Source organism: Dermochelys coriacea, chromosome 9 (assembly GCF_009764565.3).
Source record: "Dermochelys coriacea isolate rDerCor1 chromosome 9, rDerCor1.pri.v4, whole genome shotgun sequence".
In the NCBI taxonomy this organism is placed as follows: domain Eukaryota; kingdom Metazoa; phylum Chordata; order Testudines; family Dermochelyidae; genus Dermochelys; species Dermochelys coriacea.
Window position 1 is genome coordinate 367,688 of NC_050076.1, and position 16,821 is coordinate 384,508.

The following is a 16,821-nucleotide window of genomic DNA, read 5'->3' on the forward strand; positions in this document are numbered from 1 at the left end:
CCCTAACACAAGTAAAATACCTAATTTTGCAGACTGGTACAGAAATGTATTCACACGGAATATATATTGATATGAAAATATTTTAAGATTACAACATTTCTTATGAAATCCACACCACAGATACATTAATAAAATACATGCTTGGTAATTTATTATTCTTAAAAATTAAAGACAACAATCCTACAGGTCAAGATATTAACTTTTTAAAAAAGCCTGCAAACTACAAGTTACAGAAATACTATACTGAAATTGAATGTCTAACAACAAGTGTTTTCTTTTCTACTGTTCATTATATTTGCATTTAGCATCACTTTGGAGGGAAAAAATATTGCAGTATTTAATAAGTTTTGTGTGAAAAACTGCTTAAGGTTCCTCTTAAATGTTACTCAAAAAATGAATGCATCACATATACAAATATACATATACAAATTCCCTTACTCCCCTGGACAATTTTTTTCGGAAGGGAACATTTTGTAATTTTGGAAAGATTATTCTCTAAGCCAGTGACAAAAATAATTTGATTAGAAAAAAATGAAAAATGAAGATATTCACAGTTATTTATGTAGGCTATGTTATCTGTAACTCTTATTTTAAATATTACTTTAGTTTAGGAGTATGGAGGAGATCCATGTTTAGCTGGAAAGGAGACATAAGGACAATTTAAAAAAACAAACCCAAGCAAGATGATTTATAGGAAAATCAGAAGATAGTTTATAATAATAAAATTTTATGAAGCCCTTAATGAAGAACTATTTCCCAAAACTTAATATAAATGTGCAACTTCAAATGGTAATTGCTTAGAACCAATTGGATGTTTTATGACAAATTGAATGAATTCCTAAAGTTAACTCAAACAATAATTGGTAAAGCAACAAATCCAATTCAGCGCTCTTCAACAATGCCTCATTTTTATAGTAACATGAAAGACAGAGAAGATGAAAATTGAAACCTGTGTGTTGCCCATTCTGTGTGACTGATATACAATCCCATAATTATTTTTTTTAAACTTTGCAAAGTGTATTATTGAGACATCATTTTTTGCTTTGTTCTACTTCTATTGTAGAAATTCTTACATACTAGCATGCTGACCCTTTGCATATCTAGCACGTAAATGAAATGGTGCCAACAATTTTGGTGGGTTTTAACATAACTGCCACCATTTCATTTCTTCTCATCACAAGTTCCAAGAATGGGATGTGAAGCAGAGGGGAAGAAGGATAGGTAGTGCACTACACATAGGGACAACACATCTTGAAGAACTCCAGTCATTTCCATGTGAGCACTCTCTTTCTTTGAGTACTTGTCTCCATGCATAGTGAACTTCAGGTGATTCACAAGCAAAGCTCCCCTTGAGGAAATGGGTGCCTGGAGTCTTGTCTCACAGCTCACTGAAAGACTGCTCTGCTCAGGCCGGTATCCACAGCATCTGCCTGAGCCAGGGCATAGTGCTTTGCAAAGCTATGTGTTGGGATCCACATCTCTGCCCTGCAGATTCCAGTGGTGGGGATACCTCTGAGGGATTGCTACAGAGGTTGCCTGGGGTCTTGTGGAGTGTGCTCTCACACTGCCCCCAAGAGGGACCTTGTTCAGTTTGTAGCAGAGCACTTCTAGAACTGCGCTCCCCTCTGCAGGAAAAAGGCCAGGGCCTTATGCACATCTAAGACATGCGAGTTTACGTTCTCCCTACTGGGGTAAGGCTTACGATAGAAAACAGGTAAGTAGGTGTTCTGACTGATGCAGATGTCCAACACAACCTTAGGGATGAATCTGCGGTATAATTTCATTGACACTTTGTCTGTGTGGAAGACCATGAGGGGGAGGTCTGCCAAGAACACCCCCTAAATTCCCTTACTCCGCTGGCCAACGTGATCATGACTAGGAATGCCACATTCATAGAAAGATGCAGCAGGCAGCATGGTATCAACAGTTTGAATGGCACCCCACTAGAGTTAAGATCCAGTTCAAGTCCCAAGCCAGTAGAGGCTTCATCGCTGGTGGAAACAGTCTAACTAAACCCTTCAGAAACTGGTATACAACCAGGAGCAAAAAGCAGTATAGCTGTCCCCTGATGGATAAAACACACTGATGGCAGCAAAGTGCACCCTCAGGGATCTGAGGAACAATCCTGAGAACTTCAGGATAGCAGGAAACCCAGCACATCGGATGACCTTTTCAACAGTAGAGGAATTCCCCATTGGTCACACCAGATTGTGAAACTCTTCCACATTCCATCATAGCATTTTCTGGTGGAGCCTTTCCTGCCTACTCCTCAGAATGCCTTGAACATCCACTGAGCAAGATCTCTATAGATCCAGTATCCATCCAAATACTACACTATTGGGTTCAGCACAGATGCGGAATCTTCCCCCCATCCTGGGTCAAGAGGTCCCACACAAGAGGGAGATGGAGAGGAGGCTAGGCCTACAAGTGAAGTAGCCTGGAGCAGTGGAAATGAGAAGGCCACCCCAGTGCTATAAGAATTACCTTTGCCTCAAACTGCCTCATCTTTCTCAAGATCCTCAGCAAAAGAGGCATTGATGGGGCATTGAAGAGGCATATCTCAGGGCCTCCGACCATCACATGAGAAAAGCATCCCCGAGTGAACCTGGGCTGTGACCACCCCAGAGCAGAATTCCCATCACTTCCTACTGATGTCTCAAGAAAATAGGTTTGTAATTGCACAACCCCATTCCTGAAACCCCTCCTGTAGAGTTAGGCTATGGAGCACCTACTCATGATCTAAGGAGAAGCGTCTGCTGAGGAAATTGGTCAGGGTATTCTGAACTCCTGGCAAGTGGATGGTAGGCAGAACTACCGATAGAAGGATGCACCCATTACAGAGCATGATGGTTTCTATGCTGTGAGAACTTCATCAAATTTGTTGATGTACCAGACTGCCATCATGTTGTCCACAACACCTGGATCAAATGGCCTGAAATGCATGCAAGGAAGTGCTCACAAGCAATCTAAACTGCCTTTAACTTCAGCACACTGATGAGGAACATCACTTTTGGCTGAGTCTACATGCCCTGAGCCACCTGACCCCTCCATATGGGCTCCCAATACAGCAGGGATGCATCCGTGGTCACAGTCCTCACTGGCAATGGGATCCTCCCCACCCACCTTCTCCCTGTCCTTAAGAACATAAGAATGGCCCTACTGGGTCAGACCAAAGGTCCATCTAGCCCAGTATCCTGTCTTCCGACAGTGGCCAGTGCCAGGTGCCCCAGAGGGAATGAACAGAACAGGTAATCATCAAGTGATCCATCCCTGTCGTTCATTCCCAGCTTCCACTAATCACAGGAATCTATGACATTTCAAGGATGTTTTTCCTAAAAGAGCTGCTCTTGGAATTATTTTGGGGAAGTTCTATGGCTGTGTTATACAGGAGGTCAGACTAGATGATCACAATGGTCCCTTCAAGCCTTAACATCTATGAAGAATTGAGATCAGCATGTCAAGGCTGTGTCTGTCCTTAACCATGCCTGCAGACAAGGAAGGTGGAGCCTTGCAAATAGGGTCACATGCATGCTTGCAGCCACAAGCCCCCACATTTTACTGATGTTCTGGGACACAAGATTTGCTGTATAGGTCAAAAATTGTCTGAAAATGGTCATCTGATAAGTACGCCTGGGCTGAGACTGCATCGAGCTGCCCCCCAATAAATTCTATATTTTGTGCTGGTTCCAGGGTGCATTTACCCAGAATAACCTTGAGACTCAGTCTCTCAAACACGGCCAGGAGTGTAGCAGTTCCCTGCCATGCTTCCTGGTAGGACAGACCCGTGAAAATCCAGTCATATATTTAAAGAGACACTACTGCCCTGGGTGACAAAACTACAAGTACAGGGGAACACCCTGTACTGGTAGTGCTTTCAGCCACCACTAAATCTCCGGAATCTTGAGTGCACTGGACACATGTGTATGTGGAAATACACTTCCCTGAGATCAAGAGCTGTGAACCAAGCTCCTGAGTCTAGCAAGGGAATAATCAAAGACAGGGTAACCATCCTGAACTTCAGGAGATGGATAAACGTGTTCAGCTTCCTAAGGTCCAAGATTGATCTCTATCCTCCCTTCTTTTCAGGGATAAGGAAATATTCCTCCCCCTGTGGGAGGAACTCACTCTATAGCTCTTTGTTGCAAGACAGACTCTACATCTTGTAGTGAACCCTCTCATGAGAAGGGTGCCAAAAAGGGGGAGAAGAGAAGGAACAGAGGAGGAGTCCAGACTTGTTGGAATGGTTGGTGCAAAGCTCTTGACGACCTTTTCAAAATGTTGATTTGGTAGCCTGTGTTGGCAAGGATCCAAAGGAAGATTGCCATGGGACAACACTCCTCTGCATCTTTTGAGGCTTACGCAGAAGCTAATCCTGCCGTTGATGACAGAATACCAGAGGGTGGGCCTTTTCTATATTGTAACCTGTCCAACTTCCTTCTTGTTGCAGGCCTGTAGATACCCAGAGAGTGTAACATGGTCTGGGAGTCCTTCACAGAATGGAGAGACTTGTCTGTCTTTGTGCTAAACAATTTATCACACTTAAATGGAAGACCAGAAGGGACCACTGTGATCATGTCGTCTGACCTCCTGTATTGCACAAGCCAGAGAACTGCCCCAAAATAATTCCTAGTACAGACCTTTTTGAAAAATATCCAGTCTTGATTTAAAGATTGTCAATGATGGAGAATCCACCACAACCCTTGGTAAAAATGTTTCAATGATTAGTTACTCTCACTGTTAAAAATGTATGCCTTATTTCCAGTCTAAATTTGTCTACCTTCAAGTTCCAGCCATTGGATTGAGTTATACTTTTTTCTGCTAGATTGAAGAGCCCATTATTAAATAACTTCATCAGGAACAAATATTTATGTACTGTAATCAAGTCACCTCTTAACTTTCTCTTTGTTAAGCTAAATAGATTGAACAGCTTGAGTCTATCACTATAAGGTATGTTTTCTAATCCTTTAATCATTCTTGTGGCTCTTCTCTGAACCCTCTCCCCCTGTTTATCAACATTCTTCTTGAACTGTGGGTATCAGAACCATACACCGTATTCTAGCAATTGTTGCACCAGTGCCAAATAACCTCTCTTCTCCCACTTGAGATTCCTGTTTATGCATCAAGGATCGCATTACCTCTTTTGCCTCAGTATCACACTGGGAGCTCATGTTCAGCTGATTATCCACAACAACCCCCACCTTTTTTCCAGAGTTGCTGCTTCCAATGATACAGTCCCCCATCCGGCAAGGATTTACATATATCCTTGTTAAAATGCAGATTAGCTTGTACCAGTTTATCGAGTGAGGTAGATTGCTCTGTATCAGTGACCTGTCTTCTTCATTATTTACCACTCTGCCAATTTTGGTGTCATCCACAAACTTTATCCATGATTATTTTGTTTTCTTCCAAGCTATTGATAAAGATGCTAAATAGTTTTCGGCTAAGAACCAATCCCAGCAGGACCCCACGGGAAACAGATCCATTCAATGATGACTCCCTGTTTAAAATTACATTTTGAGATGCATCCGATGAAGTGAGCTATAGCTCACGAAAGCTTGTGCTCTAATAAATTTGTTAGTCTCTAAGGTGCCACAAGTACTGCTTTTCTTTTTGCGAATACAGACTAACACGGCTGCTACTCTGAAACCTGTCATTTTGAGACCTATCAGCTAGCCAGTTCTGGATGAGGAGAGACCTGAGGAGATCCCTTCTTCACCACAAACTTTGCCAGGGACCTCACTGCAGTACCTACTGCATCCAGGATGGCCTGGAGGATGGATCTGGCTACCAGTTCACTTTGTTGATCTGGGCCTGAAATTACTCTCTACTGAGACACCTTCTCAAACACAGTGAGACTGTTGTAAATTATGAAATCGTACTTGGCCACTAGTGACTGGCAGTTTGAAATCCAGACCTGGATGGTGGCCAATCAGTAGTGCTTCCTCCCAAAGAGGTCCACTCTCTCAGCCTCTTTTCATGGGGCATACATCTTGCCTGGTGCTGCCTGCTACCGTTACGACCAGCAAATTGGGAGATGGGTGTGAGAAAAGCACTCTTCACAGGGACCAAGTATCTCTCTTCTGACCACCTGGATGTGAGGCCTATAGTAGCTGGTGTCTGCCAGATCATCCTGGCCAGCTTGAGGATGGCCTTGTTAATTGGCAATGTGACGTTGCTCAGGATCCAATTGTGCAGGATTTCCAGCATTATATGCAGAGCCTCTTGGACCTCTTTCAGGGGAATATGGAGACATTCTGCCACCCTATTCAACAAGTCCTGAAAGGCCCTCTGGTCATCAGGATAAGATAGGGGGGCCAGGATCATTGTATCATCTGGGGAAGATGAGGTCAAGGTCACGAGAGCCAGGCTATCCTCTACTTCTGGCTGGTCCTCCCTTTAAAAGGGTTGCCACTGCTCCAGGAAGGCTGAGGGAATTCCTCCTTTCCCCAGAGAGCCTTTTGCGTCCAGGGCTCCCAATCCACCCACTGTGGCTGTGTAGGGATGCAGATCCCCAAGGCCCCAATACTGCCAATTGGAGACTCAGACCCCGAGTGGGAAGGGCCCCAGTACATATAGGGTGGGTACTCTCTGGGCTAAATACTTTGATATTCTAGAAACCTGAGATGCCCTGTCTGGGCTAAAATCACGTGAAGGCCCTCTTGGAAAATAGTCTGTGGACAGACCTTCCTGCCCCCAGTAGTCCTCAGCAGAGTTGGAAGAGTGAGTCTAAAGGGGGAGCCCTTGGTACTGGAGGAAGTAATGACTTGCCTCTACTTGTGGATAGTACCAATGGAGACCTGGCTTTGTTCTGGCTGGAAGAGGAAAAAGGGAGCTAGGTATCACACAGGGATGGTACCGAGCGCCATCTCCACACAGCAATAGCATCTCCAGTTCCAGGAAGATTAGCAGGTTGTCCAGTGGGGGTAGGGTGGCAGCTGGTCCTTTCCCTATAGCCAAGCTGCCTGGTACTGCAAATACCGGTGTTGACGATGCCAAGTTCGATAAGGCTGCAGGAGGTGCTCTACTGCTGTTTTTGGTACTGGCTGGCATTGAACTCTTGCCCTTGGTCAATGTTCCAGCACCTTGATCTTCAGCAGAATCAGATGGTACTAAGCTGGAATACAGGGTTCTCACTCAACCTAGAGTGAGACAGGCACCTCTGCCTCTTTTTTGCGGACGTGGGAGTGTCTGTGTTCCTGTCTTCTCTGAGCCCGTGGGAGATCAGGGGCCCTGGATCTGACTGAAGCCATGCTCAAAGGGACCCTTCTTGCCATTCTCAGGGCAATATACAGTGGGGGGGTCTATCCAATCAGAGTTCAGGTCTTCCCTCAAAGACATGTCCATAAGGAAGATCTTGAGAGGGATCTCCCACAATTTCTTCATCCTCTGCAGAAACAACCTACAAATACTGCACCTGGATGGAATATGGATTTCTTCCACGCACTACAAACAGGAGTTGTCGTTGTCATTTACTGGGAAGGGGCACAGATAGATGACACCGTTCTTGAAGCTGGGGGGAGGGGTGTCTTTAGTATACTCTCCACACTGGAAAAAGTGGGTGGGGAAAGAGGGGAACAACACCCCCAGAGAAAAGGGGATCCTACGGGCAACCCTACAAAAATAACTTTAACCATTAACTAACTGAAAACTATTTCTAACTATCGACAGATAAGAGCCAGAAGAGTATGAGGAGAGCAGGGGTGCGTGCACGGACCAAGCAGACACTTCTAGGAAGAATTCTCTGCTCTCGCGGGCATGCATAACCTGAAGTGCAGTACCCATAGAGACAAGAACTCAAAGAAGAATTACAGTTAGTCATGACAGCAGTACTTTGAACCCCTACCAACTTGGTAAAGTTGTGCCCTGTGAGTAACACAGTACTTGCCACACCTGATCCTTCAGAGAAAAGTGCAAGACACCTTGAAGCAGACAGTTGCAGAATAATGCACCCAAAATGGGAGTTCCTTCTTAGCCCCCAAAAATTTAAAGGGCGTGTTATGGCCTGAAGTATGAAGGTTTAGATCCTGTCACAAAAACCTCTTTTATTACTGTTGTGGCTTATTTTAATTAGTATTAATCCTTACTATTAAAACAAAATAACCCAAAACGCCACAATCACAAAACTTTAGTTAAAAGCACCCTGGATAAGAAGGGAAGTGAAAGATGCAATAAAACAAATAAAAAATAACAAATGGAAATGGCAATAATTACAAATATGGAATTTTAAAATTAAGACAACTGATAAAGTCAAATGTATCAAGGAAAAATCCATGGCCAGCAGGGCTGAGGACAGTAAGAAGGAATTTTTAAAATATATCAAGAGCAATAAATAAATAAATCCTAGGAATGATACAGGTTAGATGCTAGATACAGATGGTAAAATTGCCAGTCATGGTACAGAAAAGGCAGAAATTTTCAGTAAATATTGCTGTTCTGTATTTAGAAAGGAGGTGGATGATGTATTCATATCTAACAGTGACAATGAAATACCTTCTATGCCAACAATGACTAGACAGCAGATTACACAGCATATACTCATATTAAACATTTTTAAGTTTGCAGAACTGGATAACTTGAATCCAAGAGTTTTAAAAGAATTATCCAAAGAGCTTTCTAAACCACAGGTGTTAATTTTTGAAGTCTCTGAATACTGGGGAAGTCCCAGGTGACTGGGAAAAAAGTTAATCTTGTGCTAATATTTTAAAAGGATATATGGGATGATTTAGCAAAATATAAACTAGTTAGTCTGACTGTGATCCCAGGAAAATAATAGAACAGCTGATTCGGAACTCTGTGAAGAATTAAAGAATGCCAATTAATGCCAATCTACATTGTTTTATACAAAATAGGTCTTGCCAAAGTACCTTGATTTCGTTTTTGATAAGATTACAAGTTTAGTGGGAAAAAGTAACTGCACTGACCTAATATTCTTGGATTTCTAAAAATCATTTGATGCAGTGCTGCACGACAATCTGATTAAACATCAGCACTATGCAAAATCAATATAGCAAATGTTAAATGAATTATAAATGTTTAATTGATAGATCTCAAAAAATAATTGTTAACGTGGAATCACTAGCAAATGGGGTATTTCTAGTGCAGTCCCACAGAAATCTGGTGTTGGCTCAATACTACTCAAAAACTTTATCAATGATCAGAAAGAAGATGGATCACTGGTGGAGTAGTAAATAATGATAACTGAAAAGACAAGTGAAACTGGGTATCAAGAAGTACAGATTTGTTAATGATTAGTGTAAACTTTCTAAAAGCTCCAAGTCTGCCTGTTGAAATCAGAAGATAAATATTGAGATACTTAAAATAAAAAGAAATATATTGCAAACATGTAATCTTGACACGGATACATTCTTCAAGCTAGAAACATTTCTCTCATGAATAAGAGGATCTCTATCAACCCCCTTTTTCCCATTAACAACAGCTTTTCAGAGTAAAAAGGGGCTTTTTTATGTTTTATAACTGAAGTTTCTCTGATCTTTTATTTATATTTTTAGTCACACCATACAGTAACGGTATGATTAAGGAATTTTAATATGGGGGCTGCCTGATTTGATGCCATTTATTTTTAAAGCTATATTAGGATTTCATTTTTCTCTCTTATGGTGTCACTGTATTTTTCCTTTTAGAAAAGGGAACTACACAAAAATGAGGAGGTTAGTGAAACAGAAATTAAAGGGTACAGTGCCAAGAATGAAATCTTGAAATCTTGAAATGAAATCTCTGCAAGCTGCGTGGAAACTTTTTAAAGACACCATAAGAGAGGCTCAACTTAATATGCCTAATTAAAAAACATAGTAAGAGAACCAAAAAACAGCCACCGTGGCTAAACAACAAAGTAAAAGAAGTAGCGAGAGGCAAAAAGGCATCCTTTAAAAAGTGAAACTTAAATCCTAGTGAGGAAAATAGAAAGGAGCATAAACACTGGCAAATGAAATGTAAAAATACAATTAGGAAGGCCAAAAAAGATTTTGAGGAAGTTAGAAAAAGACTCAAAAAGTAATAGCAATTTTTTTTTTAAGTACATCAGAAGCAGGAAGCCTGCTAAAAAACCACTGGGGCCACTGGAAAATCGAGGTACTAAAGGAGCACTCAAGGCTATTATGGAGAAACTAAATGAATTCTTTGCATCGGTATTCATGGCTGAATATGTGAGGGATATTCCCAAACCTGAGCCATTCTTTTTAGGTGACAGATCTGAGGAAAGAAGGACTTGTGGCATCTCAGAGACTAATAAATTTATTTGAGCATAATCTGAGGAATTGTCCCAGATTGAGGTATCATTAGAGGAGGATATGGAACAAATTGATAAACTAAACAGTAATAAAGTCACAAGGACCAGATGGTATTCACCCAAGAGCTCTGAAGGAACTCAAATGTGAAATTGCAGAGCTACTAACTGTAGTCTGTACAGTCTGTAGTCAATCAGCTTTTGTTACAGATGACTGGAGGATAGCTAATGTGACACTAATTTTTAAAAAGGGCTCCAGAGGTGATCCCGGCAATTACAGACCTGGAAAACTGACTTCAATACCGGACAAACTGGCTGAAACTATAATAAAGAACAATATTGTCAGACATATAGGTGAACATAATTTGTTGGTTTCAGAGTAGCAGCCGTGTTAGTCTGTATCCCTAAAAAGAAAAGGAGTACTTGTGGCACCTTAGAGACTAACAAATTTATTAGAGCATAAGCTTTCGTGAGCTACAGCTCACTTCATCGGATGCACACAGTGGAAAATATAGTGGGGAGATTTTATATACACAGAGAACATGAATTAATGGGTGTTACCATACAGACTGTAACAAGAGTGATCAGGAAAGATGAGTTATTACCAGCAGGAGAGCAGGGCAGGCGGGGGGGAGGGGGGCGGCTTTTGTAGTGATAATCAAGGTGGGCCATTTCCAGCACTTTACAAGAACAGTAGGAGGGGAAATAAACAAGGGGAAATAGTTTTACTTTGTGTAATGACACATCCACTCCCAGTCTCTATTCAAGCCTAAGTTAATTATATCCAGTTTGAAAATTAATTCCAATTCAGCAGTCTCTTGCTGAAGTCTGTTTTTGAAGTTTTTTTGTTGTAGTATTGCGACTTTTACATCTGTAATCGAGTGACCAGGGAGACTGAAGTGTTCTCCAACTGGTTTTTGGATGTTATAATTCTTGATGTCTGATTTGTGTCTATTTATTCTTTTACGTAGAAACAGTCCAGTTTGGCCAATGTACATGGCAGAGGGGCATTGCTGGCATATGATGGCATCTATCACATTGGTAGATGCGCAGGTGAACGAGCCTCTGATAGTGTGGCTGATATGATTAGGCCCTATGATGGTATCCCTTGAATAGATATGTGGACAGAGTTGGCAACGGGCTTTGTTGCAAGGATAGGTTCCTGGGTTAGTGTTTTTGTTGTGTGGTTGCTGATGAGTATTTGCTTCAGGTTGGGGGGCTGTCTGTAAGCAAGGACTGGCATGTCTCCCAAGATCTGTGAGAGTGATGGGTCGTCCTTCAGAATAGGTTGTAGATCCTTGATGATGCGTTGGAAAGGTTTTAGCTGGGGAACAGTCAGCATAGTTTTAGTAAAGGGAAATGATGCCTCACCAATGTACTAGAATACTTTGAGGGGGTCAACAAGCATGTGGACCAAGGGGATCCAGTGGCTATAGCGTACTTAGATTTTCAGAAAGCCTTTGACAAGATCCCTCACCTAAGGTTCTTACACAACATAAGCTGCTATGGGATAAGAGGGAAGGTGCTCTCATGGATTGGTAACTGGTTAAAAGACAGGAAACAAAGAGTAGGTATAAATGGTCAGTTTTCAGAATGGAGAGAGGTAAATAGTGGTGTCCCCCAGGGATCTGTTCTGGGACCAGTCTTATTCAAAATATTCATAAATGATCTGGAAAAGGGGTAAATAGTGAGGTGGCAAAATTTCAGATGATATAAAGATAGTTAAGACCCAGGCAGACTGCGAAGAACTACAAAAGGATCTTTCAAAACTGGGTGACTGGGCAACAGATTGGCAGATGAAATTTAATGTTGATAAATACAAAGTAATGCACATTGGAAAGCATAATCTCAGCTATACATATAAAATGATGGGGTCTAAATTAGCTGTTACCATTCAAGAAAGAGATCTTGGAGTCATTGTGTATAGTTCTCTGAAAACATACACTCAATGTGCAGCGGCAGTCAAAAAAGCGAACAAAATGTTGGGAAACATTAAGAAAGGGATAGATAATAGGACAGAAATATCTTGCCTCTGTATAAATCCATGGTATTCCCACATCTTGAATACTGTGTGCAGATATTGTCGCCTCATTTCAAAAAAGATATATTTGAATTGGAAAAGGTTCAGAAAAGGGCAACAAAAATGATTAGGGGTACGGAACAGCTTCCATATGAGGAGAGATTAATAAGACTGGAACTTTTCAGCTTGGAAAAGAGACGACTAAGGGGGGATGTGATCGAGGTCTATAAAATCATGACTGGTGTGGAGAAAGGAAATAAGGAAGTGTTATTTACTCCATCTCATAACACAAGAACTAGGTGTCACCAAATGAAATTAATAGGCAGCAGTTTTAAAACAAATAAAAGGAAGGTTTTAGAGTAGCAGCCGCGTTAGTCTGTATTCGCAAAAAGAAAAGGAGTACTTGTGGCACCTTAGAGACTAACAAATTTATTTGACCAGAAGCTTTCGTGAGCTACAGCTCACTTCATAGGATGCATTTGGTGTAAAATACAGTTGGAGAACACTTCAATCTCTCTGGTCACTCGACTACAGACCTGAGGGTGGCTATCCTTCAACAAAAAAACTTCAAAAACAGACTCCAACGAGAGACTGCTGAATTGGAATTAATTTGCAAACTGGATTAATTTGCAAATTTAGGCTTGAATAGAGACTGGGAATGGATGAGTCATTACACAAAGTAAAACTATTTCTCCATGTTATTTCTCCCCCCCACCCCACCCCCCACTGTTCCTTAGATGTTCTTGTTAACTGCTGGAAATGGCCTACCTTGCTTGTCACCATGAAAGGTTTTCCTCCTCCCCCCCTCCCCCCCGCTGCTGGTGATGGCTCATCTTAAGTGATCACTCTCCTTACAGTGTGTATGATAAAACCCATTGTTTCATGTTCTCTGTGTGTGTATATAAATCTCCCCACTGTATTTTCCACCAAATACATCCGATGAAGTGAGCTGTAGCTCACGAAAGCTTATGCTCAAATAAATTTGTTAGTCTCTAAGGTGCCACAAGTACTCCTTTTCTTTTTGTAAATAAAAGGAAGTATTTCTTCACTCAACTCAATCTGTGGAACTCTTTGCCAGAGGATATTGTGAAGGTCAAGACCATAACAGGGTCCAAAAAAGAACTAGATAAATTCATGGAGAATAGGTCCATCAATGGCTATTAACCAGGATGGGCAGGAATGCTGTCCCTAGCCTCTGTTTGCCAGAAACTGGGAATGAGCGACAGGGGATGGATCACTTGATGATTACCTGTTCTGTTCATTCCCTCTGGGGCACCTGGCACTGTCTACTGTCGGAAGACAGGATACTGGGCTAGATGGACCTTTGGTCTGACCCAGTCGGGCCATTCTTATGTTCTTATAGTGTCACAAGAACCTTAACTGTACATTTCCATACTTCTACTCTGCATAGATTCATACCACCCTCACCACTGTAAATTTTGAGAACTTTCCAGTGGAGCATTAAGTGATATGACCAGGCATCTGTCACATAAGGTTTATTGTCTAGCTTATGCTCTTCCCAAAAGATAATTGTGTCTGCAATGATGTTGTGTCCCCATTGGGGAAAAGCAGAGAGAATGCTCACATGTTCAGAGTTAAGATAAACTGAAAAGAAATATCTAGTTTCTGGGTTTGGAATCTTCTTTTGTGTGATAGTCAAAAAAATGTGTAAGATGTTTTACTCTTCAGTTACTGAGACATTCCCTCTCTACTTTAACTCCAGCTTAACGTGTTTTGCTTTGTTTTTTGTCTGGGATTTATAATAATCATGTTAGAACTGAGAAGAACTTCTGAAAAAATTGGAGACTTTCAATTTCAGATATTTATTAATGAATTTGAAAAAAAACCCCACGTTGCTTATTTATATCTTTGTACATTAGTTTGTCCATTAAAGAGACACAGTGGAAATATATGCAAAGTTCAGACCTCTGTGAAATCTGAGTAGGTGAAATTTGGATGCAAGAAAAACAAGCAAAATGAAAAGTTAAAATGTCACTAAATTCTACCCAAAACAATATTCTATTCCTTTACTCATTTCAAACACCACACCACGCACACACTGCTTTATGAACATCAAATAACCCTCACAATATCCATCAGAGGGAGTATTCCCATTATACAAATCCGATATTGAGACAGAAATATTAAGTCACCTGCCCTAGGCACAACAAGCCAATGGCAGACCAAGAATCATTACTCAGGAGTTCCTGACTGTAGACTCATGCTCAGCATGCTAGCCCATGATGCCTTTCTGCTTAATTGTTATAATTCTTCTGATAACGTTTTCATACCAATCTCAGATTTTCCAATCAATAAAATTCTTAATTTTAAAACTTGAAATAAATGTTTAAAATATGTTAAATATTTTGTGTTAACTAAAACTTTAAAGACAGATATGTCTATTAAGAGCTAAGTAGTAAAGACAAGCTAAACTTACAGTTTGTGATGTCTGGAGGGGCATAACTATCATTCATGAACATGCTGGTGGGTTTTGCAACTTTCAGATAAACAAAATCAGATGTGTTTTTTAAGGCAGTCACTGCTTCTTCATGTGTAACTTCTTCTAAGCAAACACTGTTCACCTAAAGATAAAGAATAAATGAACTCATCCTTAACATAAAACTATAAGCTTTCATAAAGTTTCACAGAAAGTTTCTCTTAAACTTTTTGGAGCATTCCAGGATCAGTAATCCTTACTTTTGGTCCACAGATCTAATAGGTCTTACAGCACCATAGTTGATGTATGATGCTTTGTTTACAAATAGAGATGGCAAGTGCCTGACCAAAGAATAATATAATCTATGTTGGGCATAGCATAGCAAAGGATGGCATACGTGGTTTTCAGATACTGGATGAATGAATGTTACTATGAAGAGCTTCCCATAAACATCCATGAATCTATTTAATTAGACTCCTTCAAATCCCTCCTTAAAAACTCTTCTTTGAGGTGAAGCCTACAAAAAAACTTGACAAAGGTTAGGCCACTGTTGTGTTGATACCACTGACTGTCATGCTGACCAATTGTTCTGGGCCAAGGTGTTCAAAGCACCATAGGCCTGGCAGGAGTACTCTGAAAAAACGAGGCTTACACACAACTGTGAGTTATTGGCTTTACTGAAGGTTAGCGACACACCCGCAATGGGGACTCCAAGCGTTGCAGTCACGGAGGCGGGGAACCCAGCACACCGGAGCTCTGCCTGGGATGGAGTAGGAGGGTCTGTCATGGAATGGACATGAGAAACACATCTCGAAGAACAGTTACAAAAGGTAAGTAACCGTTTTTTCTTCTTCAAGTGCTTGCTCATGTCAATTCCATGCTAGGTGATTCCCAGGGGTCCAGGACTCCCTGGGAGGAAGGGGGGGTCACGAACAGGCTTCAGGGGGGGCTGCCAAGTAGGTCCAGCTTAGACTTGCTGGGGCTTAGGATAGAAACCCGAAGCTCCACCATATAGGGCTGAAGCCCAGGGTCCTGAGACCCACCACCTGGAGCTGAAGCTGGAACCTGAGCTTCACAGGGGCCTCTGTGGCATGGGGCCCCAGGCAACTGGCCTGCTTGCTACTGCCTAATACCCAACCTGGCTTTTATATGCAGAAAACTAGTTATTGTGGCACAAGAGGCCCATGGAGTTTTTTATAGCATGTTGGGGGGACCTCAGAAAGAAAAAGATTGAGAACTCCTGGCATAGTGGGATGCAAAAGTATGAATGGATGACCATGTCATGGCCCTGCAGATATGAGTGGGTGGGTCGTGACACATGCTATTAATTCTGACATCGTTCTGAACTGGGCTTCTGGCAGGTACGCTCTGGCCTGCATAGTCTAACACTGCTCCTATAAATTCTATTCCCTGAACCAGTATTAGTGTTGATTTTTGCTCATTTATTAGCTGGCCCAGCTCTTGACAGGTGGCCTACACTAGGTCAATGCTGCTCTGAACCTGAGTCTGCAAGTGACCTTTGATTAACCAACCATTGAGATATGGGTAGATCTGGATACCTCAATGCCTCAGATAACCTGCAACCACTGCCATACACTTTGTGAAAACTTTTGGGGCTGCTGACAGTCTGAAGGGAAGAGAGGTGAACTGGTAAAGATGTTGGCCCATCACGAAACGGAGAAATCTCTTGTGTCCATGGAAGATGGAAATGCGGAAATATGCATCTTTTAAATCGAGGGCGGCATACCTTCGCCTGGATCCAGGGAGACCATGTGGAACTTCAACTTCTTGAGGTATGTGTTGAGTGACACCGATCTAGAATGGGCCTGAGGCCCTCTTTGGCCTTCAGGATTAGGAAATAGCAGGAGTAAAACCCCTTCTCTGTCAAGTATTGAGGAACTTCCTCTATGGCTCCCACCCACAGGAGAACTCCCACCTCCTAGATGAGAAGTTGCTTGTGAGAAGGATCCCTTAAGAGGGATGGAGAGGGAGAGACAGAAACTGGAGGGTGGGACCAGCTGACACCATACTGAGCACCCAATGGTCTGAAGTTATGCAGGACCATGCAGTACGAAGGGAAACAAATGGCCCAAAACCAAAGGGGGGGATGGATCCTGGGTC

General features: G+C 41.8%; 1 protein-coding gene across 28 annotated transcripts in view; it reads right to left on the minus strand.

The window, feature by feature from the left end:
• The window catches only part of DLG1 (discs large MAGUK scaffold protein 1), a 465,475-nt gene that overhangs the window by 171,265 nt on the left and 277,389 nt on the right, over nucleotides 1-16,821 (minus strand). For all 28 annotated transcript variants that reach the window (XM_043492521.1, XM_043492523.1, XM_043492520.1 and 25 more), the window contains one exon: nucleotides 14,701-14,845. In XM_043492521.1, the coding sequence (XP_043348456.1) occupies nucleotides 14,701-14,845 (145 nt within the window). The remainder of the gene's footprint in view (nucleotides 1-14,700; nucleotides 14,846-16,821) is intronic.